This window comes from Balaenoptera borealis, assembly GCF_965194805.1.
Source record: "Balaenoptera borealis genome assembly, chromosome: 10".
NCBI lineage: Eukaryota > Metazoa > Chordata > Mammalia > Artiodactyla > Balaenopteridae > Balaenoptera > Balaenoptera borealis.
In genome coordinates this window covers 88,950,171-88,975,008 of record NC_138874.1, presented here as the reverse complement: position 1 = coordinate 88,975,008, position 24,838 = coordinate 88,950,171, and the positions used below count along the sequence as shown (strand labels likewise).

At 52.9% G+C, this 24,838-nt stretch overlaps 1 protein-coding gene and 1 long non-coding RNA gene across 12 annotated transcripts in view; one reads left to right on the top strand and one right to left on the bottom strand.

Annotated features, from left to right (window-relative positions):
- LOC309636102 overlaps positions 1-275 on the bottom strand; it is a 35,250-nt gene extending 34,975 nt beyond the window's left edge. The window contains exon 1 of the long non-coding RNA XR_014249230.1: positions 96-275. This is a non-coding gene — a long non-coding RNA (uncharacterized lncRNA). The remainder of the gene's footprint in view (positions 1-95) is intronic.
- Positions 276-351: 76 nt separating this feature from the next.
- On the top strand, positions 352-24,108 carry HPS1 (HPS1 biogenesis of lysosomal organelles complex 3 subunit 1). 11 transcript variants are annotated; one of them, XM_082408098.1, is made up of 20 exons: positions 352-439; positions 1,908-2,014; positions 3,727-3,843; positions 7,602-7,739; positions 7,959-8,101; positions 8,482-8,590; positions 10,883-11,043; positions 11,551-11,653; positions 12,294-12,389; positions 12,553-12,622; positions 14,050-14,105; positions 15,385-15,552; positions 15,647-15,826; positions 16,925-16,986; positions 17,487-17,621; positions 18,308-18,351; positions 18,814-18,947; positions 21,032-21,145; positions 22,761-22,843; positions 23,353-24,108. In XM_082408098.1, exons 3-20 carry the CDS (start codon positions 3,727-3,729, stop codon positions 23,513-23,515), a joined length of 2,076 nt encoding a protein of 691 aa, XP_082264224.1. In that variant the 5' UTR covers positions 352-439; positions 1,908-2,014; the 3' UTR covers positions 23,516-24,108. The 11 variants fall into 11 exon arrangements, 9 of the variants coding, with proteins under 9 accessions (XP_082264224.1, XP_082264219.1, XP_082264226.1 ...); XM_082408093.1 differs by lacking the exon at positions 18,308-18,351 and adding an exon at positions 17,708-17,773 and having other exon boundaries at positions 18,803-18,947; XM_082408096.1 differs by lacking the exon at positions 18,308-18,351 and adding an exon at positions 17,708-17,773 and having other exon boundaries at positions 370-650; positions 18,803-18,947.
- Positions 24,109-24,838: the final 730 nt, after the last annotated feature.

Sequence of the window (24,838 nt, the reverse complement as noted above, 5' to 3'; positions counted from 1 at the left end):
GACCTGCGTTCTGATCCTAACTGGGCCCCTCAGCAAGTTGTTTCTTCTCTCTGGGCGTCAGTTTCCTCTTCTGTAAATGGAGACTTTCCTAGTACCTCGGTGGGGAGTGGCTTGAGCTAAGGCAGGTTGCAGGGCCGGACGCAGCAGATGCCTCTGACGGCTGCCTGCGAAGTCCCCCACACTGTGGGCCTCGGTGCCCCCCTTGTTGACGGGAGGAATGTGGCCACCGCCCGGCAGGAGTCAAAGCGCAGGAGTCAGAGCTCGCTGAGCCCGGCCGCCGAGCGGAAGCAAACCGAACGACAGGCAGAGGCGTAAGCCAGGCAGGGGCGGGGCGGGCTTGCAGTTCCTCCCCGGGCGGTCACGTGGGCGGTCACGTGGCCACACCCGGAAGCGCGCCCGCAGGCTCCTGGCAGGCTGGCGGGTGTCTGGCTACTACGCGGTACGTGGGCGTCCCGCACTGTCCAAGGACCTCGGTAGTCGGTGGGGCTTCCTCCGGGACCCCGCGCTGCCGTCCCGGAAGTGGGGGCGTTTCCACCTCCAGCCTCACCCACCCGGCGTGGCGCCGTAGGCCCGTCGCCTAACCTCTCGGAGCCAAAGTTACTGCAGCTACGAAGTGGGGCAGTAGTCACAAGCCGGACCCTCTTCCCAGGGTATCTGTGAGGTTCGGGGGACTTGGGGGTGAAACTGCTGCATAAACTGTAAAGTACAGGGCAAACTGGAAGGCTGCCATTGGGCGGGCGCGCCCTGCAGGTCCTCACTCCTGCGTCCTGCAGCCCATCACGGGCAAGGACGAGGCTCTGAGGGAGTGGGCTGCTGGCAGGCAGGGGCGGCGGCCATAGGGGCAGTTTGCTGGGAGGATGGCGAATATGGGCGTGGGGGCGTTTCCCCAGGTTGCCCCGGCGCCATCTGGGGCTCCAGTGAGTCCTGCGTTCCCTCAGAGCAGGATAGAGAGAACAGGGAAATCAGAAAATAACACCGGTGAGGTTCTCTTTCCACCAACCTTGTGGAATAAAAGTAGAACATAACGTCCACTAAAGAGCATTTCCATTTTTCTGGGAATATGGCGTTAAGGTCAATCATGCCGGTGATGTAGTGAGTCTCATGTTGCGCAAGATGCTGAGCCCCTAACAGCCCTTTCTTGTCTCTTGTTTGTTTACAATGTTTGGTTTCCTAATTAAGCTAAAGCTTTATATTGTTCCTGCTTTTTATCATCAAAATATGAGTGATTCTGAAACCAGTTTAGTTCACCTGTTATTTGAGGAGGGGAAGCTGGGAAATAAGAATAACGGGCCCCCACCTCTGTGTAAGAAAGTTTGCTAGGGGTGTGTCTGCACTAGAACCCTGGAGGGAGGTGGAGCCAGAGGGTGAGGCTCAGAGAGGTTTAAGTGTCTTGGCAAAGACAAAACTGGAACCGGGTCTCCCCTGCCTGTTGTATTGCTTTACTGCCATTCATTGCATTACCCTAGGATACCTCCTCCCTTCCCCAGGACTGCTTTTCTGTCTCCCTGGGATGTGCTATGCTGTTTCCCAATGGTCACTCATAGCAGGCTTCCCAGGGCTGCTCAGGGTGGGTTTGCTGACCACACCATGGCTCAGAGTGACCCACGGGGAAGTGAGAGTGCTCAGAAGGAAACAGCAGGTGAGAATTAATGTTTGTGGACACCTGCTGTGGCCAAAGGACTGTGCTTGCCGGGTTCTTGTTCTCCATTGTGGGAGGGCAGGGGTGGGCAGAATGTGGGGCACTTGGACACCTCCTGGCCGAGGGGAGTATGTTCTGAGCAGAAGGCCTTAGAGCCAGAGAGAGACCTTTGACCACTCCGTCCTCCTCCAGCTTCCCACTCCTGGGAACAGGCAGCAGCTGGAACGAGAGCCTCTGCTTGCCCTCATGACCTCCCTGTTTTAAGCAGGACCTGGGATGCTATGCTGCTTTCCATGAACTGGTCACCGAGTCTGTCTACCGCAGCCCTTTCTGAATCTTTGGCTGTCTGGAAGCTCCGCTGTGCTCCTTGCTAAGGTAGATGATCCTGCCTGAGATGGAGGCAGGCAGCAGCACCCACCCTGGGGCTACTCGGGCTCTGGGAGGTGGACAGGGTGAGGTAGGCAGTAGACTGAGCTCTCGCGGGCTGTGCAGAGTCATCTCGTCTCCATCCCCTAGCCCAGCTCTGCATCCTGATGTCACCTTTGCCTGTTCTGTCCTTCCTTCCTTGCATCCAGGAGGTCATCATGGCCTACCAAGTCTCTAAGCTACACCTCTTGAATCAGCCCCTTCCTCCCCTGGCCTCCACCAAGGAGTGGACCCACATTACCCCACACCAAGACAATAGCCTCCGTAACCTTGACCCCACCCATCCATGATCCACACCCTCACCAGCCTATGGGGGCTCCCTGCTGTTCACAGCCTCCATTCTACAGCCCACTGTTCTCCAGCCCATGCACTCCCTTCCCGTCAAGCCCACCTGCCCTCGTCCAGCAACCTTTCCTTCACACTCTGTTGCTCTCCCAGTCTCTGCCTAGTGTTCAGCAATTCCATGGGAATAGGATACATTCTTTGTTTTTCACTGTGCTGGAAACACCATCAAGCTAGGTTCTCTGAGTTTAAAGTTGATAAACCAACTAGAGATTTGGGAGGAATTCGGTAAGTACCACTAAGCTGGTCACGTAGGGGATCCTGAAGAATGTTACTGAGTCTGAGACCTCGAGATGCCATGATCCTGTTGAGGAAACTGGGCATCCACCATGGAAGAGTTAGAACAGAGCTTCCTCATCATTATCGCGTCCTAGCACGTGGGCAACGTGCTCATATCTGTGTGACGTGCTGAGGTATAGGAGAAGGTTGGAAGCCCTTGACTGGAGCAAGCAGCTGGCCTGACAGCTCTGGCTTCACCAGGCATGGTCAGGCTTCCCTGAGCGCTGAGAAGATCAGTGTCTTGCTGCACCTCACAGGGCCAAGGCCCAGCATGGGAAGCTCTGGATTAAGAATCTACCAGTTGGTGAATATGAAAGCACATTGTATATAGTCAAGCATTATAATGTGTGGCACAGAGGGTGCATGTGTGGGTGCTGGGGAAGGAGGTCCGGAAGGGCAGGAGATACTGGTGGAGGTGGCTGAGGAAGCAGCAGCTAAGCAGGAGTGAGAATGAGCCGTGGCCAAGGTCACATAGCCTCTGTGTCCACCAGAGCAGGAGGAACTTGTGAATGAAACTCCTGTAATACTGAACCCGCTGCCTGTGGGCTTTGAAGCTCGTCCTCTGGAGCTATTTGCGACTTGAGGAGAAGCACATTTTTTCTGGACTTCCTGGAGGGAGGTGCACCAGCCGCCCTCCATTCCAGGCCAGGCCCTGACTGCCTGCCCGCCTTGTACAGTTGACCCCGTGTTCAGATCAAGAGCTGGGTCCTTCCTTGCCTTTGGTCCCAGTAGGCTGGTGGTGGGTCTGATGCTGTGTTAGAGAGGCCGGATAACACAGGAAAGAGCCCCAGCCTTGGCATTAGACAGGCCTGGGTTTGGATCCCACTTCTGTCACTTAAAAATAGGAGTAACTGAAGATTCCTGCTTTGTCCAGTTGCTGTGAGGGTGCCGCAGGGTAACACCAGGAAGGCCTTCGTGGTGCCTGGCACACACACTAAAGGCCAGTAGGTGTTTGCGGGATTATGATCCTGTTCATTACTCAGGCCGAGCCTATGGATGTGGGACTGGGAGGTGACCTTGACCTTGCTTCTCCCTGGCAGATGAAGTGCGTCTTGGTGGCCACAGAGGGCGCGGACGTCCTCTTCTACTGGACGGACGAGGAGTTTCAAGAGAGTCTGCGGCTGAAGTTTGGGCAGTCGGAGAATGAGGGAGAAGGGGTGAGTGCAGGATAGGAGGGACGGATGGGAGGGAACAGCACAGAACTACCAGGAGGCAGGAGAGCCTGTCCCCCCGTCCTGGCCCAACCAGAGGGATGAACAAGGCATTGTGGGTGGTCCAGCGCCCCTCACACCTGCGCACCCTTAGAGGTCAGCCCTTGATGCTCTCCAGGGCAGTGACCCACCCCCACCCTATGAAGAAATTTTCATTTCCTTCATGACTAATGATTTTGAGCATCTTCTCATGTGCTTATTTGCCATCTTTTTGTCTTCTTTAATGAAATGTCTGTTCAGATCTTGTGCCTAGTTTTCATTGGGTTGATTGTTTCTTATTATTCCTACTGAGTTTAGAGAGTTTCCTAGATATTATGGATATGTCCTTTTGTAGATCTATGTTGTGCAAATATTTTCTTTCAGTCTGTGTCTTGTCTTCGCATCTACTTCACAGTATCTTTCAAAAAGCAGAAGTTTTTAATTTTGATAACTCCATGTTATCCATTTTTTGCTTTTATGGATCACACTTTTGGTGTCATATCTAAGAAATCTTTGCCCAACCCAAGATCACAAAGAGTTTTCCCCAAATATTCTTCTGGAAGTTTTATAGTTTTAGGTTTTATATTCTGTCTAATGATCCATTTTGAATTTTGGTATGTGGTGTAAAGTATAAAGTTTATTTTTTTGCATATGGATATCCATTTTAACGCTTTAATATCACAACTCAGAGACAGTTGTCATTTTCACTTAGATAATTTCTGTTCTACATTCTAAAGGAGTAATTTATTTTGAAATTTTTTCCAGATTAATTTTGGATTAAAAACTTTTTTATCAGGGATGCAGTAGACAGTCCTTGCATTTCTGCAGCCGCACAGACTGGTTGCCTCTCAGTGCCCTTCCTGCGCTGGTGAGCCTGGTCACCAGCCGGACCAACTCCACATCAGCACGTCAGTTCACCTCGACATCACTGATACTCTTTAGGAATGATACAACATATCAGAGATCATAGACATTTAAGCCGTTTTATTTAAGCTAAGAACAGATCTGTCTGTTAGGCTCTTTTATTTTTTAGCAGTCAATATATATAATTTTTTAAATTAAGAATTTTAAAGTATTTTAGTTCTTAAACCACTATATCAACTTGGTCAATTTAAGAGGCAAACTATTTGATAGTGTTTCTCTTCCTCTTTATTAAAAACCTCATAAAGGAACAAACTCCTGACTTTTCAGTTCCTAAATGACTAAGGTAAAGAAAAAAAGTCTTCAAAGTTTTATTTTTCAAGTATCCAACACTTTTTTATCCTGATCCTATAGATAATGTGAACTAATTGTAGAAAATTTGGGAAATAACAGAGAAATCGTTTTTAAATGACCCATAATACTACTACCCTGAGCTATTAGCTCTTCAATATATTTTCTTTGGTTCTTTATCATTTATAAATAGTTGGGATCGTACCACGCTTACGTTTTATTCCTGTTTTTTTTTTCACTTGCCATTATAGGAAAAGCATTATTCCATTTTGTTAAATATTCTCAAAAGCATAAATCTTAATGGAAACATTATATTCAGTATATGAATAAATGTAGCATCATTTATTTAACCATTTCCCCAGTACTGGACATGTATATTGCTTTTAGTTTGCTATAGCTATTGCTGTAGGGAACATTTGTGCTTGAATTTTATCCCACATCTCATTATTTCCTTAGGATAAATTCCTAAAAGTAGAATCATCGATTCAAAAGCCATTCAAAGATACTGTACCACTTTATAATCGCACCAAGTAATATAGGAGAATTCTCTTTACGTTCTAGCTACACAAAGATTATAATTTCCCCCCAACCAAAAGAATTCTTGCTACACCTATATCCCTACAGAAAAAGCTACTACTTTTTTTTTTTTTTATAGCTATTTTATTTATTTATTTATTATTTATTTTTGGCTACGTTGGGTCTTCGGTTCGTTCGAGGGCTTTCTCTAGTTGCGGCAAGCGGGGGCCACTCTTCATCGCGGTGCGGGGACCGCTCTTCATCGCGGTGCGCGGGCCTCTCACTATCGCGGCCCCTCCCGTTGCGGGGCACAGGCTCCAGACGCGCAGGCTCAGCAGTTGTGGCTCACGGGCCCAGCCGCTCCGCAGCATGTGGGATCCTCCCAGACCAGGGCTCGAACCCGTGTCCCCTGCATTAACAGGCAGACTCTCAACCACTGCGCCACCAGGGAAGCCCCCAAAGCTACTACTTTTAAAGTGAGTTGCTATTTACCATCTAGGTTTTTAAGTGACATTTCTATTAATATAATTGGTTCGTGATGGCTCAAGAAAATTGTCGTACATGAATAATTCTACCAACGTTTGCCTGTGTGAAGGGATATTCATTCAACGAATACTAATCGAGAATGGACTATTTACAGTGAACATAGCAACATGACCCTGCACTTGTGGGATTCAGAGTCTAAAGAAGATGAGCCAGATGACAAATAAACACCATGGGTTTATTTCACTGGGGTGTGGGATGGGCAGGCTGGGGTGGTGTGGCCTGGGGGTGGTCAGGAGAGGAGCTGCCTGAGCGGGGATCTGTCGCAGGTGACTGACAGCCTCCGCAGCAGTGGACACGGCGCTGGGCTCCTGAACGTTGAGTCTGTGGGAGGAAACGACACCCCTCGTGACGCGGACCCCCTCGTATTTTAAGTGCCGCACAGTACCCCTGGCTGCTTGCCTGTTCTTCTCAAGGCAAAGTCTTACTCAGCTCCTGGTGTACAAGTTAAAATTAGGACTCCGCTTTCTCCCTGTTTCAGCCAAGGCTCCTGAGATCAGCGTGGGGAAGGTCAGCTGTCTCTTCCTATCTTTACATTCCAGTGTTGAGATCTTGAGTTATTACCATTCCCCTGACTTTATCCCATTTTTATTCCCAGACCTTCAGCAAATTTGTCCAGTTTCTTTTTGGTTTTGTCTGTTTGTTCTGTTTCTTATTTGGAGGTCAGAGAGAATGGATCAGTGAAGAGATTATAAAAGTAAAGGCATGCTTGTTACTGAAATAGGGAAAGTACAGAAAGATGTAAAAACTGGGGGGAGAGATCATTCCTGATCCTTCTCTTCAGAAGCAATAACTTTAATAGCGTTGAATTTCTCAATGGTTTTTCAATACTTTGTTTTTTTTATCATTTGAAAATACAGAGCATTCACAACCATTTTGTTAAACATTACGTTGTATCATAGGAATTTTCCATGTCACTGAAACACTCTAATATTTTAAGTGCTATATATTCGCGCATCATTCAGATGTACTGTTGTTTATTTAACTCTTCCTGGTACTGGACATTTACATTCTTTCCAGTTGCTTCTACTATAAATTACGCTGTAGGGAACATTTTTGCCCATGTATCTCTGCCTCATCTCTGATTATTGTCCTTAGGATACATTCCCCAAAGGAAACTTAACTGCAGCAAAGAGCATGGACTTTGGTACACATACTGAACTTTCTTAGAGTTGGCCAGCTCTCTATTAAATGCCCCAAGCATTCCTCTGTGGAAATGTGGCCTAATTCCTTAACATTTCCTTCTAGAATCAGAGCCTGAGCAGCACAATTAGCTGCCTGACCCTTCCCAGCCTTCCTAACTACTCCCCAAGTGTCTCCCTGTCAGGACAGTGATGGCCTCCCAGGTGGGTCTAAAACTATGGAGCCCTTGATGGGAAGGCCTGGGTCTTGTCCATCCCTTTGTCCCAGGGTCTGGCACACTAAGCAGTATTATTCTCTATCCCCTTTTGCAGCTTCCCGCCCTGGAAGACCAGCTCAGCACCCTTCTGGCCCCAGTCATTATCTCCTCTATGACGATGCTGGAGAAGCTCTCAGACACATACACCTGCTTCTCGACGGAAAATGACAACTACCTGTACGTCCTTCACCTGGTGAGTGTGCGGCCCTGGGGCCCGTGTTCCTCTTCCCTCGGCTCCTTGGGCAGTCCACACGCCTCTTCCTCATCTTGAACCTCAGGCTCTTTTAGAAGGCAGAAGCTGCATCTTAACAAAATCCCCTGGGATCTGAGCCCCCTCGCTGTCCCCAGCGATCAGGGGAGGTGAGGGGGTCCCGTGGGGCTGGCTGACATCCACTGACCGCCGTGCCTGCAGTTCGGAGAATGCCTGTTCATCGCCATCAATGGAGACCACACGGAGGGCGAGGGGGACCTGCGGCAGAAGCTGTGCGTGCTCAAGTACCTTTTCGAGGTGCACTTCGGGCTGGTCACCATGGACAGCCAGCTCATCCGAAAGGAGTGAGTCCCCTGGGTGCTGTGCTGAGCCCCTCTCAAGGCCAGGCGGTGTGCGCCCAGCCTCAGTGAAGCTGCCTGTCACACTCTGCCCCTGGCCTCTTCCTGGGTCTCTCTAGCTGGCTGTTGTCGTTTGTGTGTGTGGGAGAGAGGTTGAGAAGTGAGGCGATTTGCTCAGGCGCCCACCTCTTGGTTCCGTGCCCATCCCACTTGGCTCCACAGAGAGGGCAGAGCCCGACACGCCCCCTCTGTGCTGTGTGGGCTCCCGCAGGGGTTTGGTCATGTCACGTGAGCTTGCCTGGCTCTGACGGTGATGTCAGGCTGCTCCTTTGGTTGAAGCTGGGGACAGCCGGCTTTTTTATGGGTCTCCCCTGCTCTGCCCCCAGGCTGCGGCCCCCAGACCTGGAGCAGCGTGTGCAGGTGTGGGAGCACTTCCAGAGCCTGCTGTGGACCTACGGCCGCCTGCGGGAGCAGGAGCAGTGTTTCGCTGTGGAGGTGACTGCTGGGCGCGGGAGTCCTCGGGCCACAGGGGCGTCAGGTCAGAGGGGCCGGGCAGCTTTAAGACCATGTTTTGACGCCACCCTCCCCTCCATGAGTGAGGGCACAGGCAGCCCCTCAAGCCCATGCATTTCAGAGGGTTGCTCTTTCTGGCCACACGGTGGGCTGGGCACTCTGATGGGCCTCCCTATGTTAACACAGCTAGATTTTGGATAAAACGGACTTTTTAATGCAGTTTTTGGGCTCTCAGTAAATTATGGAAATCTCTGAAGATAGCCCCCTCAACTCTGATCACCCCCCAAATTATATTGAGCTGAAACTAGAGTGGAAAGTAGTAAAAAATAAGCAGGACTAAAGGCAAGATTGCCTGAGTACAGATGATGGTACAACACTACAACCAGAAAACTAAGCCTTAGGCCAACAGCAACAGGAGAGCTGAGCCTGCAACTCCTCCTTAAGCCCAGACCTGAGGAGTAAGGCGGTCGTCAGCAGCACCCCCTTGCTCCTTATATAGACAAACACAGATTCTCTCTAAATCGGTGATTCTCACACTCTATGTGCATCAGAATCGTCTAGAGGACTTGTTAGATGTAGGTTTCTGGGCCTCACTTTTCTCATTCACTGTGGGGGTCAAGGGTGGGAGGCTCTACAGTGTGCATTTCTAACTAGTTCCCAGGTGATGCTGGTTTGGGAACTACATGTTGAAAGCCATTGATTTTGAGGACAGATTAAGAGCAAACAAATACAAGCTCACAGTTAACAGTTGGTTTCACAAGAGAATAAGCCACCATGAGTAGGAGTCAGGGAAATCAATCACCAGCAGATGTAGATCCCAAGGAGCTTGATATACTAGAATTTTTAGGTACGAACATAAAATAACCAGGAAATATTTGAAGACATAAAAGCTAGGGAGAAACCCCATATAGATGTTTTAGAAGTGAAAACATAATTGTTAAAATAAAAACCTTAAGAGATGGGTTAAATAATAGATGAGACATAGCTAGAAAGAGAATTAGTGAACTGGAAAATAGATCTGAAGGAATTCATTTTCACACCCCACTCATTCACTCTTCCAGTAAACATACAGTACCTCCCATACGCTAAGAGGTGTGCCAGGCCCTGGGAATACAGAGATGAATAAAGTCTCTGCCCTTGAGGGGAAATCAGCCATTCATATGTACTAAAAACAGTAAAGTATACTGGGTGCTGCCAGGTTGGGTTTCTCAAAATCCATGATGGCACAAAGGTTGGCATGGTCAACTCCTTCTGAGGCATCAGCAAAAGCCTTTTGTAGGAGGTGACCTAATGCAGTTAAGATAAAATCCACAGTCCTTACCAAGCCTATCAGGCCCTGTGTGATCCACCACTGCCTGTCTCACACCAGCCTCATCTCATGCCTCTCTTGTCCTTACTCACCATGCACTGGCCACCCAGGACTTCTTCCCATTTCAGGGGCACTCTATGTTTAACTCTGTCCAGTGTGGTAGTCATTAGCTACATGTCTCTGTTGAATATTTGAAGTATAGTTAGTCCAAATTGAGTTATGCTATACCTGTAAAATATGCACTGGATATTGATGACTTAGGACAAAAAAGGAATGTCAAATGCAAAAAAAAAAAAAAAAAAAGGGTGGTACCAAAAAAAAAAAAATGTCAAATAGGATTAATTATCCCATTAATAATGCTTTTACACCTTATGTTGAAATGATAATATTTTAGATGTATTAGGTAAAATCAATTATTAAAATTAATTTCACTTATTTCTTTTTACTTTTTAATGTAGTTACTAGAAAATTTTAAATTACATGTAGGGGTTGCCTTCGTAATCAATTAGGCAGCACTGCTCCAAACTCTGTCTCCACCTCAAGGCCTTTGCACATGCTCTTTCCTGGGCTTGCGGCATTCGCCCCCTCCCTCCTTCTCTGATGGGGTTTCTTGTTCTCTAGATATCAGTTTAAAGGTCACCTCCTCAGGGACATTTTCTTTGAACACCCTACCCACTTAGGTCTCTGCTTTTCTTCTCTAGTCCAATACTGTATATTTCCTACACAGCAGTTGTTAGCACTTATTTTATCTCTCTCTTTGCATATTGTCTGTCTCATCCACTAGAGTCTAGTGACCACACTAAGCCCCAGAAGGGCAGGCTCTGTGCTGGTCCGAGCCTCCCTGTTCCCAAGCATCTGGCACGTGGTGTGTGCTCACTGTGGCCTGAGTGAATGTAGTGCCAGCCTGGGGCTGGAGCGGGAGGGGTGGGGGTGATGTCACTTCCTCTCCCTGCCCACATGCCCAGGCTGTGGAGCGGCTGATCCACCCTCAGCTGTGTGAGCTGTGCATCGAGGTGCTGGAGCGGCACGTCGTCCAGGCCGTCAACTCCAGCCCTGGGCGGGCCGGCGAGGAGGCCCTACACGCCTTCCTGCTCGTGCACTCCAAGCTGCTGGCTTTCTACTCCAGGTGAGCCCAAGGGCCCCAGCATGGGGTGACCCGGAGGCCCTGGGTCCCCTCACCTTCACCCTTTCTTATTCCCCCTACCTGAAAAGCACCACCTCCTGGGCCAGGGAAACCTTCCAGACCCATCTCTTCCAGGAAGCCTTCTTAGATTCTTCAGTTCTTCTCCCCCTCTCAGCTCACTTCCTTCTCTGAATTATTTCTTCCTGGAACACTGTCTCAGAATCTTCATTTAGGGTTTCCTGATACGCTGTTACTCGTCCCTGGTGGTTTTCCACTAGTAATTTTTATTTTTCAACACAACCAAGTTTTATTTTTAAAATGGATGAGTTAACTAATTTTGTACATACCTTGTCTTTCTCCAGAAGGGATGAAGTCAGCTGGCACATTTGTAAGCTCCTTGAGGGCAGGGATCATGCTCCAGACTCCCTTAACTTACTTGCCCCTGTCCACTGCCACCTGTGGGCTGGGGGCAGCGGGCACATGCTGACCTGCTGCCTGTTCTCTCCGCAGCCACAGCGCCGGCTCCCTGCGCCCAGCCGACCTCCTCGCCCTCATCCTTCTGGCGCAGGACCTCTACCCCAGCAAGAGCACGGCGGAGGACAGCGACACCCAGGTCTCGGGGCAGCTCTCTGGGCAGCGGGAGGCCCTCAGGAAGGCGACTCGGGAAACCAGTCTGGAGAGTGCTGGGCAGGCTGCTGGGGAGACTGGGGTTTCCACGTCACAGTCCTGGGCGTGCGGTTGGGCGTGATTTTTTTCCAGCTGCTTTCAGATGTAACGGGAATTCTAGAATGCATGTAGTTTAGTGGGTTAAAAGTGCAGATTTTTGGAGTCCCAAAAATAGTCCCAACATAGTCCCAACTTTACCGATTAGCTGTTTACTGTGCAAGTACTTAACCCCATCTGAACCTCGATTCCCTTATCTGTGCAATGGGACAACGGTGGCATCTACCTCTCAGGGTTGTCATGAGGAATAAAGGAGACAGTTTACCTAGAGCCCAGCAGTGCCTGGGGTGTAGCAAACACTCTCAGTAAGTGCTGGCAGTGGTTTGGGTGCCAATGTGTTGGACTTTCTGGAACTTCTAAAATTGGAACATCCCTGGAAAGTGAGGGCGCACACCCAGGGCTGCACAGTGGAGTGCGCGCAGGGGCTGGTGGGCCCCCCCCCCCCCCACCGCCGAGGGCTGCGCTGTGAAGTGCAGGAGGCAGAGGAGCCAGGCAGGCAGCTCTAACTAGCATCCCCGGGCCTGTTGCAGCCTTCCCCACGGAGCCCCCTCCGCAGCCAAAGCATCCCCGTGCAGCAGGCCTGGAGCTCTTGTACTACAGACCCGACCAGGAGTTCTGCAGGGACTGTATGTGCTGTGTTCCGGGGGGGGGGAGGGAGAGGGGTGGGCGGGGAGGGGAGGGGGGAGGGGAGGGGCGGGTCGGCTTCTCCCCAGAGAGCAGGGACCAGGGTCGAGCACCCTGGGAGAGCCTCTCTGAGCCCTCAGCCCAGCTGCCCCTTCTCCCTCCCAGGAGACAGACAGCCTCTCCCTCCCTGAGGAGTATTTCACACCAGCTCCTTCCCCCGGGGAGCAGAGTTCAGGTGAGACCTGGAGAGGAGGAGGAGGGGCACGGGACAGGGACGGGGAGGAGGCGGCAGCCCGAATCTGTCTTAGGGTTCAGTGGATCCCGACGCCCTGTAAGGGCCCAGGCACAGACACCCAAATTCCTAGAGCCCAGGACACTGTCTGCAGCAAACCCTCTGTGTACCCTCCGGGCTCCAGCCGGAATTCAAGGACTGTTAAGGCCACTCAAATGATCCCTAAAATTTTTTATGACAAGTTGATTTCATTTAAAAATTCATCTCTCATATATGTGCTCTCTGCCTTCTCTTTCTTTTTTGTAATTAATAAGTAATCAAATAAGTAATAATCATTTTATTTCTAGTACAGTGATTTAAAATATAAATATTCAGTCTATATGGTTTATAGCTTACCTGTTTTTCCAAAGTATGTGGGTAAACAATAAAAAGAAACGAAAAATGTGGGAAATATTATTAACAAAACAAAAAAGGAGCCTGGGACCCCTGAGACCATGTGCCAATTCATCCCTGCTTGTCCATTTCTCTGCGGCCAGGGTCATAACTGTCCTGGGTTCTCTAAGCTCCCCACGAGCCCAAAACACGTCAGAAAGCACTGCTTTGGGGTAATGGCTGAAGTTCCATTTTCTTCTCACTGCTCCCTTCCCTCATTCCTCCTCCTGGCCCCTTTCTCTCAGTAGTTTGTTTGTTCATGCCTCAAAGCTGTAAATAATGCCTGTTCCACAGTGCACGGAACTCACTGCTTACAAATGGGTGGAGTTGCATTCATCCATTCGTAAGTCAGGTGTTTGAAGCACAGACACATGCTTCCCCAGAGAAACATGATTATAAATGATAGTTATTTGTAATGAAATATACGAGAGAGCGCTATTACAAGCCTACAATATTTCAAATATGCGGTCGGTTCAGCTGGTTTTTGTGAGCTGACCTAGGAAAGGAAATCTAGTTCAGTTCCCAGCACATAGTAGATACTCAGTTAAAGTTTGCTGATTGACTAAACAAATGGGGAACTGTAGACAGTGTGTGCTGCCTCCCAGTGAAGAGGCACTGTTATAGCCAGGGAGGGGCCTGAAGGGTTAGAGAGGGCAGAAACAAGGAGGGGATTGGGGACCGAGGAGGGGGTTCAGGGACACCCCCCCACCACTGCCAGGTACACATGCAGGAGCTCCCCCCGCAGCCCACTGGGGCGGCAGGGAGCCTCTCTTCCCCGGCCCAGGCTGCTCTAGCTCTGGTACCTCCAAGCTAGCCCTGCACTCGCCAGCTTGGGATAGGATGAGAAGGGGAAGTCTCTCCAGCTCACACTAACGTGCTGTGAGCTGCTGATGGCATGGGGCCGTCTCTGCTCCATCCTCCCCTGCTGGCAGGCTGTTGGGCCAGTACTTACATTTTGCCATTATTTATGTTGTTATGTTATTACCTATGGCCTGCAGGTAGCGCAGTCTGGCTGGATGGGGGTACCCCTCCCACTGATGCTCCCCATGTCCAGGTGAGTCTCTCCTGGGGGGCTCGGGGGGTGGGGGGGGGTTGGCCGGGGCACCAGCTGATCTGAGATGCTGCAGTGAGCACTGGGGACTCGGAGGGCTTCTCCTGGGGTGACTCTCCAGCCACGCTGGCCTTCCTCGTGCCCTCTCGCGGCTGGCCGGCCAGTGCAGGGGCGGGGGGAGTGGTGGATGAGGGTGACCGCCTCCCTCTTCCTCCTCCCCCTCCCCCAGACACCTGGCCTCCACTCCTGAGAAATCCCCACCCTCACTGTTCTTGGGAGTGAAAGTCCAACTTAATTGTTAATGTTTTCTAAAATGAGAAAGTAAATACGTTCATTGTAGAAAAATTGGGAAACACAAAAGTAAAATATGGAAAAGGAAAAAACTCACTTTCAAATCCCAGCCCCAGATGTTAGCTACTATTAAGCTTTCGGAGTGTTTCCTTCTAGTCTTTCCTGTGACTTTATATGTGCATTGACACATACACACACGACATATGTATTTTTTCTTTTACCAAATTTGAATCCTGATGTACGTCATTATTCTTTTTTTTTTCTTTTTTTGAGCATTTTCCCATTAACTAGGCACTCCTCGGCCGTGTGGTGTTTAACAAGACTGTTCAGAGTGCATTGCATGCGTATGTTATTATTTATTTAGCAAATTCCTGGAACAACCAGTGTGTTGTATGGAGTCTCCTGCTGTTATCGTAAGACTGCAGTGACTTCCTTATAGAGAAGTTTCTGTGGCATCCCTAATGATTTCCTTAATTCTCTGCTTTTGCCCGTAAAGACTTTCTAACTCAGAGCCCTCGTAAGGCTGGAGTCTTGCTTGTTTAGCCCTGTTACGCCTCACTTGCCCCCCTGGAATGACTGTCAGGATGGCCTGAAGGTGGTGAAATGACAGGTGTTAATCAGCTTTAAATGCTTCGTGTACATAAAGCTGTAGAGGAGCCTCCTCCCCTTCATGCCACCCCACCCCGGCTGCTTTTCCCACCTTTCCTGTCCCTTCTTACCACCCGCCACCCCTGTGTGGCATCCAGTCCTGACTCCCGGCAGAAGGGCCCCGAAGATGTTGAGACAGAGAGGGGCAGCAGGACGGGAGCTGCCAGGGCAACCGCAGCAGAGCGCAGGGATTTAGGAACTGGGATTTCTTGGGGCTAGAAAAGTTTATGCCTCGTGGTTCGCAGGGAGGATGGCAAGTGGGCAGCCGTGGGTGCACCCGACGTGGGGAGGAGGCCAGACGGCTGCCCACCCCTTCCCGCTGACAGCTCCTCTTCCTCCGCAGATGGCTGAGGACACCCTCCAGACGCTGGTCCCTCGCTCCCCAGGACCCTCCAGCCCCAGAAGGATTTTCCTGGATGCCACCGTGAAAGAGAGCTACTGCCCCATGGTGCCCCACACCATGTACTGCCTGCCCCTGTGGCCAGGCATCAACATGGTGCTCCTGACCAAGGTGCGAGCACTCCCGCCTGCCCTGGCAACGCCCTAGCCTAGATGCCCACCCCACAGCTGCCCCTGTCTGCCCTGCCCTGCTCTTCTTCCCTTAGAGCCCCAGTACGGCCCTGGCCCTGGCCCTGTACCAGCTGCTGGATGGGTTTTCTCTACTGGAGAAGAAGCTGAAGGAGGGGCAGGAGGCCGGGAGTGCCCTGCGGTCCCACCCCCTCATGGGGGACCTACGCCAGAGGATGGACAAGTTTGTCAAGAATCGAGGTGGGCAAGAGCTTCAGGTGAGACGCAAGCCCTGGGCACCCCACCTTAGGGAGAGGGGGCAGGGCCCATTCTGTCCACACCAGGTGAGGCGCCCAGGCTCTGGGCCCTGCCACACCCCACCATGGGCTTGTGGTCCTTGTTTCCCCCATTAGGAAACAGGAACAGAAACTTACAGCAGTGGCACTTGACATTTCCAAAACGTTCTTGTGTGACAAGTTATAGCTCCCATTTTTCAGACGGGGAAACCTGGGCTCAGATAGATGGTGATTTGGCCAAAGTTACTGGACTGGTGAGCGGTGGGGCCAGAGCCCAACTCGCGGGCTCAGTGACGGCCAGCGGTCTGCCCGCCGCACCCCTCACCACCTGGCTGGTCTCAGACGTGCCGGACACAGGGAGACCGCTGCACCCGCAGGGGGCATAGAACCCAGGTTGGGAGATGAGGCCAAGACCCTGGGACAGTGCGCGAGCAGAGCAGGAAACGGGGCACAGCCCAGGCCGGAGCCTGGGGGGGAGCTCTCAAGGGTAGAACACTGGGCTGAGATCTGAGGCCACTTGTGTAGCTGGCAGGGCTCGAGGAACTGAGGTTCGTTGTGCACGGAGTTTGCACTGGTCTAAAAACGAGCAGAGGGATTAGAAGAGGCAGAGCAGCCAACTGAAGCCCAGACGCAAACTACCCATCAGTCCGCAGCGCTCAGCATCTCTCCGTGCCCAGCGCACTCCAGTGAGCACATGTTAGGATGCAAAGCTCCCCTGAGGGGGGCGCACCCCAGTTCTTGCCTGCGTCCGCCCCTCCCTTGAGGCACCTGCCTGTCACTCTGACAGCATTGGTTTATGGTGTCTGCCAGCGAGGCAGTGAGCCCGGTACTTGGCACACAGAAACTGCTCTTTAAATAAATTCCTGCTGAATGAGTAGACTGGTGTACAGCGGGGTGCAGGGTGCTGGGGGACCTGCCAGAGACCTAGTTTGGCTGTGGATGGCAGGTGTGTGCTGGGCCTAAATAAGCCATGGAGGCAGGGGGCCTTTTGGAGCCTTTCAGAGCCCAATGTAGGGTGTCCCCTGGACCTCGCTGTGGGAATGTTGTCAGGAAGCTGCCTGTCACCTGTCCTCCTTACAGAGCACCTGGCTGGAGTTCAAGACCAAGGCCTTCTCCAGAAGTGAGCCCGGATCATCCTGGGAGTGAGTGGTGGGCTCTGAGGTCAAGGAGGGGGGAGTCGTTTGGACAGAGGAGCAAGTTTCCTCCAGGCCCAGAGGGAGAGGTTGCTCAGGAAGGCGCTTCTGAGGGCAGAGGGGGTCCTGGGAGGGCGGGTCCAGCCCACGGATGCCGAGGGGAGGCTGGGAGCAGAGAGGACAGAGGTTGAGGAGCAGGGCCTGAGGACCCGACACGACCAGCAGAGGCCCGGCTTCAGCACGGACTCACTGTGTGACCTCGGGCGAGTCACTGCCCCTCGTTTCTCCATGAAATAAACCATGAGTTTGGATGAGATTCTAAGTGCTCAGAGCACACGTTGGGGGGAAACTGGGGAGCTGCCTCCTGGCTCCGTGAGGGCTGGGGTGTGGGGCGCCAGCTGTGCTGTACGTCAGTCCAGCAGGAGAGTGATCACAGGGGATGGGCTACCGTCCTGGGCGTGCCCTCCTAGGGCCCTTCCGGCTGTGACATCTCCCCTCTCTGTGCCCAGGCTGCTCCAGGCATGCGGGAGGGTGAAGAGGCAGCTTTGCGCCATCTACCGGCTCAGCTTCCTGACCACGGCTCCGGGCCGGGGAGGCCCCTACCTGCCCCAGCACCTGCAGGACCAGGTCCAGACGCTCATGCAGTAAGTGTGGGTGTGGCCCCTCGGTGGCCAGGGCAGGAGCTGGGGCGCACCTGGCCCCAGCCCTGTTCCCCCTGCTTCCTCGGCAGAGAAAAGCTGGCAGACTGGAAGGACTTCCTGTTGGTGAAGAGCCGGAGGAATGTCACCATGGTGTCATATCCTGGTGCCTGGCCCTGAGCAGGCCCAGGAAGGCCCTTCGGGACTACCTGCCTCCTCCACCCACTCACTTGAAGGACTGCGGCTTTGGGGAAAAAGAGCAGATATTTCACCACCTCAGCTTCCTTTTTGTGAAGAAAAATGATAGGAGGTAGTGTCCCAGGGGCCTTGTCTGTAGGGATGCTCCACAGCTGGAATTTCAGAAGTTCCTGCTCTCCCACGGTTACTTCTGAGAGCCGTGGGGATCGTTTATGTCGGCGTTGTCCAGCCAGCTAAGGGGCGGTGGGTCTCCCACGAGCGGCAGGGGCCTGGGGTTGGGTAGGTTTGAGGGGCCACATCCTCCTTCTTAGAGGTCACAGTACACAGTGGCATGTGAAGGATCTGAGAAGGCCTGCAGTAAATGTGTTTATTTGTCCCCATTTAAAAAGCCACCTCCAAGACTTACCCTTTTATTACAGAACTAATTTTACCAAATACTGATTTTCCCTGGAACTTTATATGAAACAGCTTTTTCTGTATTAAAATCTCTAAAGGGTGTGGCCTCCTGTCTCCGGAGACTTCGGTCTTCAGTGCTCAGGTGAGAAGGCCTTGCTAGCCTCCAGCCACTGCCCTTCCTCTCAGATGGGAACCTTCCAGCCTCTGGAGATGAAGCGTAGAGGTGAACAGGATCACGGCGAGACGTGTGGGTGGGCGGCCAGCTATCCCCACTCTTTAGCTCTATAGCTCTGCTCTCATACCAGCCGCAGTGTGTGGATCATTTAAACTCATCCCGCATGAAAATGGTAAAACATGAACATACCGTGTTCCTGTTGGGACCAGAACTCCCTGCATTAAATGTGCCAGAGCCAAGGATCCGTTGTACTTGCATCTTAGACCTTCTCAGCATTGGGGGTTCGACAGTAAAGAGAGACCTGAGAAAGAGGGGGATCCTGGGGGCGGGGGGCGGGCCTCGCTGGAAGCCTAGGTCGAGGACAGAGGAGCTCCTTCCCTGGTTCTGGCTTAACGAACACCTTAACTCAGACCCTCACCTACCTGGAAGACTTCCCAGGCCTGGTGCATTTCATCTACGTGGACCGCACCACCGGCCAAATGGTGGCCCCTTCCCTCAGCAGCACTGAAAGGATGTCATCGGAGCTGGGCAGGGGGCCCCTGGCCACCTTCGTCAGAACCAAGGTAACCTGGCCTGGCCCGGGCCCTCGCGCATCAGACGGGGCGTGCTGACCCCTGCCCAGAGGACTAGCCCCGCCCTCGGGCTCCCGGGGGGCTCTGAGCACCCCCGCCAGAACCCTTTACGGCACTCCTCCTGGTGTCTGCACCCAGCTCTTCAGGCTCCTAAGGATAGTGCCCACCTTCGTCGCCCCAGGATGCCGGTCGGCACTCAGGGCCGCCTTCCCGAGTGTGTCAGTGTGCCTGGAGCAGCGGAGTCTGGGCAGCGAGTTCAGGGGAGGAAATGGCCAGGGCCTAACTCAGTGCCTGGCATAAATAAGTGCCTGATAAGTGTTGGCTGAGTTCACTAAAACAGAAAGAAGACACACGGGTTAATCAGCTTGAGTATCAGAATGTAAAACTAGGTGGTTTCTACGAAGAAAACAGTCTCCAGGGGTCCTCTTCTTTGATTCATCTTCATAGCAAACTAGTATTTTTGGTGGGGAGAACGGAGGACCTCTGCTACTTTCTAAAAAACTATACATTTTTATATACATTGTGTATCCAAATAAGGTGTATCATAATGGTTAAAACAAGATCCTGACAAAAGGCCCGTTGGAGACCCAGCTCTGCCCCTCACTAGCTGTGTGGCCTGGGGTATTACGAAGTCTAAGTTTCAGTTTTCTCATCTGTAAAAGAGGATAGTAACACTAGTGACATCATAGAATTGCTGCAGAGATTACAAATGTATGAGGTGATGCATGTAAAATACTCAACACAGCATGTGGCACAGAATGTAGCTGGAGGTGGTTGAGCATTTCCTGGTACCACCCATACCGGCATCTTCATCTCTTCTGGAGATAATTGGGGTTATCTTGGTACATTTCTTTTCATTGTTTTTCTGTGCAGTTTGTTATGGTTGAGATCATTCTGTATAAGCAGTGTGTTTACCACATTTTCACTTCACCTTATATCTGGTGCATTTCCTCATGTCATTAATTCTTTATCAACGTGATTATCATCAGCTCCACAATAGTCCATCATGTGAACGTAACATCATGTACTTAGCCGTTTCTCCAGTGTTGAACATTTAGATTGTTCCCAGGCTCTTGCGGTTGTAAATAATTCTGCAGCACATACCTCTGGGCATACATCCTTGTCCTCATCTCTGATTATTTTCTCAATATGGAATCCCAGAAATGGAATTACAAAGTCAAACGGAAGGAATGTTTTTAAGGTTATTGATACATGTTGTTGAATTGCTTTCCTGAAAAACAGAGCAAACCCATGTATTTGTTTGCAGATTTCATTAGACATTGCATTGTGGTCAGGTTTGAAGTAGCTCCTGTATGCCTGCCGCTAAGCTTTTTCTAAGCTCTTTGGTGAGAGCGCAGCAGGCCTTTCCAGGCCCTGGGAGGTGGGGGAGCAGAGCCTCCCCTGCTGCCAGCTTCCCTAGGGCAGTTCACAGGCAGCGTCAGAAGTCCTTGAATTAGGCAGGAGAATATCGCAGAGGGGATCTGAGGCGCGTTGTCCCTCGGTCACTGTGTTCCCATCGGTGCCCTTGGTGAGCGCTCGTTCAGACTTCGCCCCGGAACAGAGGACGTTCCTGGACCAGGGCACTCTGTGCGTTCGAACACTTTTCCAGCAACTTTCTGGCATAGAGCCTGTGCCAGAGATCCTCAGTCCTGAGGGGCCCAGGTGAGTGGCTGGCCCTCGACAGCAGGAGGGTTCCAGGTGGCCACCCCCTCATCTTCGCTTAGGTCCCTGGCTCTGTTCTGGCCTGAAAGATGAATCTACTCTTTATGGCTTGTGTGTATAGTCAAGGTACCTAAAGTGTTTATACGTATATTTTGTCGTCGCAGTAACTGGAGGGGTGGGTAGTCCATCCATGCATCCATCCCTCATCCATGTATTATTAAGCTCCTGCTTTGAGCCAAGGCTGGGCCCGGACACTAAGGAAGAAGATGAGCAGGAGAGGCCCCTGGCCTTCCAGGAGCTCCTCCTCTGAGTGCTTTTCTCCCCTTGGGATTTGAGAGCCTGAGCCCAGCCCCTGCCGTGGGGAGAGGGCCGCCCCACAGGCTGCAGAGATGAGCCCTCTCTCCTCTCCCCAGGTCTGGTCTCTGATCCAGCTGGCGCGCAGATACCTGCAGAAGGGCTACACCACGCTGCTGTCCCGCGAGGGGGACTTCTACTGCTCCTACTTCCTGTGGTTCGAGAACGAGATGGTGGGTGTGGCCAGCCCGGGGCAGGGCAGTCCTGAAATGCTTTCTTTCCCTGTGACTCTTGGATCCTTTTCTTCTGGATTCTGTTCAGTCTGTGTCTCCAGCTCTCCTTGTCCCTGGTGGAGCTGACAGCTAAGCCCAGCTGGTTGGCACCCAGAACTCAGGTCCCATTTGCGCTCAGGCCCCTCCACCCCAGTCTCTGAAAAAACTCATGCCACTGATCAAGGCAGCATCCCGGTGCCATGTGAACAGACGTGCGCCCCGCGTGAGCCAGGCCGCTCAGCCCACGCTTCCTCAGTGGTGCTTCAGTGTCATCAGCTGCACTTACAGAGCCCGGCTCCCAGTTCCCATTGTAGAGGCTGATAAACCGAAGCTCAGAGCAGTTAACCAACCTGCCCAGGGCAAAGCTAGCAGGAAGGCTCAGATCTCTTGCGTCCGGCCGTGTTGGCCAAACCTCACTGTTGCTGCAGTATGAGCGCAGGTCACGGGAGTTTATTATCTATGTCCTCCCACCCCCTCTCGCTGTTGCTCTGTCTCACTGTCTCGCTCTGTGTCTCCCCTCTTTCCTCTGCTTTCGTTTCCTTTTTCTTTTTGTTTCCTCCTCACTGGTCACCCTTGGCCATCATTCCAGCTCTCTGAGGGCCATTGCTTCTCCGTCCCACATTCCCTTGGACCGCTGTCCTGTCCTCTCCCCTGCTCGTGCCCTGCCCTCTCTCGGCCCCTTCCTGGACGGCGCAGTGCAGCCGTCGGGGTCTCTCACTGTGTTCTCACGGCCTCACATCCACACAGCCCGTGTGATGGTCGGGGCAGGTGTCACTGACCCCATTTTGCAGATGGAGACACTGACGCCCTGAGATCAGACACCATGGCCAGGGCCACCGAGGTCCTAGGTGATGATGTCAGAACCCAGGCTCGGCTCTCCTGACCTGCAGGCTCCCATCTTTGCCCTGTGCCCGCCTCAGAAGTGCCCAGGATGTGAGCGTGACCATCACCTTAGCTTCTAGGGAGGGACAGGGCTCCGTGAGTGTGTGGTTAGCCCCACAGGGCAGTAGGCTGTGGTGCGGGGAGACCCAGGTGTGAAGTCTGGCTGCACCTGGGCCGCCACCAAGTCCTCCTCCTCCCCCGCGGGGCAGGCCCGCGAGCCCGGTGAGCACAGTGCCGCAGGAGCCCCGTGAGGGCGCCTGGCACACAGTGGGAGCCCAACAGAGCTTGAGTCCCTTCCCTGCCGTGTCCTACCCTGGGAATACCCGTTGCTTTCAGGGAGAGACTTGGCCTTTGGTAACGCTTTGTTCTTCATGACACGTCCCTGGGTCGTCCTCCCTCACGTGTGCCTGTCGCTGACCCAGGTCCAGTGGTTGATGGGAATGAGCGCTACCAGGTGCCGGGCACGACGCTCGGAACTTTATATCCATGTCTAATGTTCTTTGGGAGTTTATTCTTCTTGCCGCTTCACAGGTGAGAAGACAAGGTAAGAAGAGGCCAGTGCATTTTCCCAGCACCACGCACACGCCAAGCAGGGCTGAGCCCGGCCTCAGACTGAGTGTGTCTGACTCAAGCCCACGCTCTTCCCCCCACACCCACCGCCTCCCCACTCAAGACGCCCTGCCTCCTTCCCCAGGGGTACAAACTCCAGATCATCGAGGTGCCTGTCCTGTCCGATGACTCGGCTCCCGTCGGCATGCTGGGAGGAGACTACTACAGGTGACGCCGATCCAGAGGGCCCTGGGCGCAGAGGGGAACAGATGATGGGCGATCAGTGCCAGTCCCCACAGAGGGTGCAGCCCCGTCCTTCAGGAACGTCCCCCTGAGCCTGTGCCGCCTTGTTAGAAGCTCCTCACAGCCAGGCATTCAGTGAGAGGAAGAGAGTGGGGCGCTCGTTGGGGTTCTTGCCCTTCTTCCTGCTGGCACATCAAGGCAGCATTTGCAGGCATCTCTTCTGGGCTCCTGAAGACCTTCCCTGCCGGCTCTGTGTGCCCCATAGATGGGGCCCTGCCATCTAGTGGACCCCATTCCAGGATCAGGAACCCAGAGGGTTGGGCCGTGGCGGCCTGGGGCTGAGCCTTGTAAGGTTGGGTCAGCGAGGGGCAGGGAAGGCCTCTCTGGCCTGGTGCCGGGGCCTGGTGAGGTGACCTTATACCTGTGCAGTGCCGGGAAGGTCCCTGGGTTGGCTCCCTCCTGAATCCTGTCCTCCTTCCCCCTCCCTCCCCCAGGAAGCTCCTGCGCTACTACAGCAAGAGCCACCCGGCTGAGGCTGTCAGGTGCCATGAGTTGCTGACCCTCCACCTGTCGGTCATCCCCACGGACGTGCTGGTGCAGCAGGCCGGCGAGCTGGCCCGGCGCCTGGGCGAGGCCTCCCGTGTCCCCCTGCTCTAGGCCAGGGTGGGCTGCCCCCGTGCATCTGCCCGTGCACCCAGTTCTCCAGGCCCACCTGGCTTGCAGACATCCCCATGGTGAGAGCCTCCTGCTGTGCACAGCAGCCTCCTGAGGATGGCACAGTCCCCAGGGCGGCCCCAGAGCTTCTTAAAGAAACTCCACTTAGACCAGCCTCCATTCCGGGTAACGAGCAAACCCCCAAATCCTTCCCTCTGAAGGGAGAGGAGGGCCAGAGGGTTTCTTTCGTCTCTTTAGAACAGCAGTGGCTGTGAGCTTAGACCCGGGGCAGCCCCTCTTTCGGAGCTGCCTCTCGGTTTACCCCTAGGAGACAGAGGAAGTCCCCACTGCCTGTGGGTGTCTGCTGTTCTCAGAATAGAGAATGCTTCCCAGGAAGCCGTTCCCCTCCCCAGGTGAAAGGGGCTCTCCTGGCCGGGTTGAACTCCAGCTCTGCCACGCCCCCTCTGCGGCTCTGGGCAGGTTTCCCCACCTCTCAGCCTGTCTCCCCACATTCAGCGAGGCGGCACCCGTCTCTCAGGGTGGTCGTGGGGCTGCCGGCTGTGCGGCAGTCACTCAATAAATGCTGGTTATGGTTATCGTGACTGTTCAAGCCCCTGGCCCTTCTCGGTGCCCTCTTTGTGCCCTTCTTGGTTCTTGACTCTTGCTCCAGCCTCGCCCCAGAGATTCGTGTCACTCGGTCCAGTGGATCCCAGGCTTTAAGGTTTTTCAAAGCTTCTCTGGGGGTCCTGGTGTGCCCTGGATTGAGAGCACTGCCCCAGGGGTACAGCCCTTCCTCTAGCCTGAAAGTCCCCCCCCAAACGGACACAAGGACAAGAGGCCGTCAGAGCCAGGGACTTGGGAGCGTCCACCGCTCTGGGGCCGAGAGGCCACAGCTGGGACAGAGGGAAGTGAGGAGGCAGAGGCACAGGGCGCAGCGAGGCGGTGGGTGCGCGTGTGACGCCAGACAGCGGCCGGGCCTTCCGGGCCTTCAGTCTCGAGCTGAAATTCATGAGAGCACACTGATCTTTCCTGTTGAGTGAACAGCTTGCCGGGACGGAGGTACCGAAGGAGCTAGAACAACACCGCGGGCTAAAGTCCGCAGAAGGTGGTGGTGAGGGACAGAGTCACGAGGTGACTGGGACTGCCTTGCTCCTTAATATCATGACTTTCTGGACAGGAATTATGACATGATCGTGGAAAGTACGGAGGAGCAGAAGGGGAAGACTAAGTGTACAAGCCCACTGCTGTTTAGGATCCTCACTCCTGTCACCTAATGTTTTCCCTTCGCTTTTAGCAGCTGCATGATGTGACATGTCTAGTTTAACC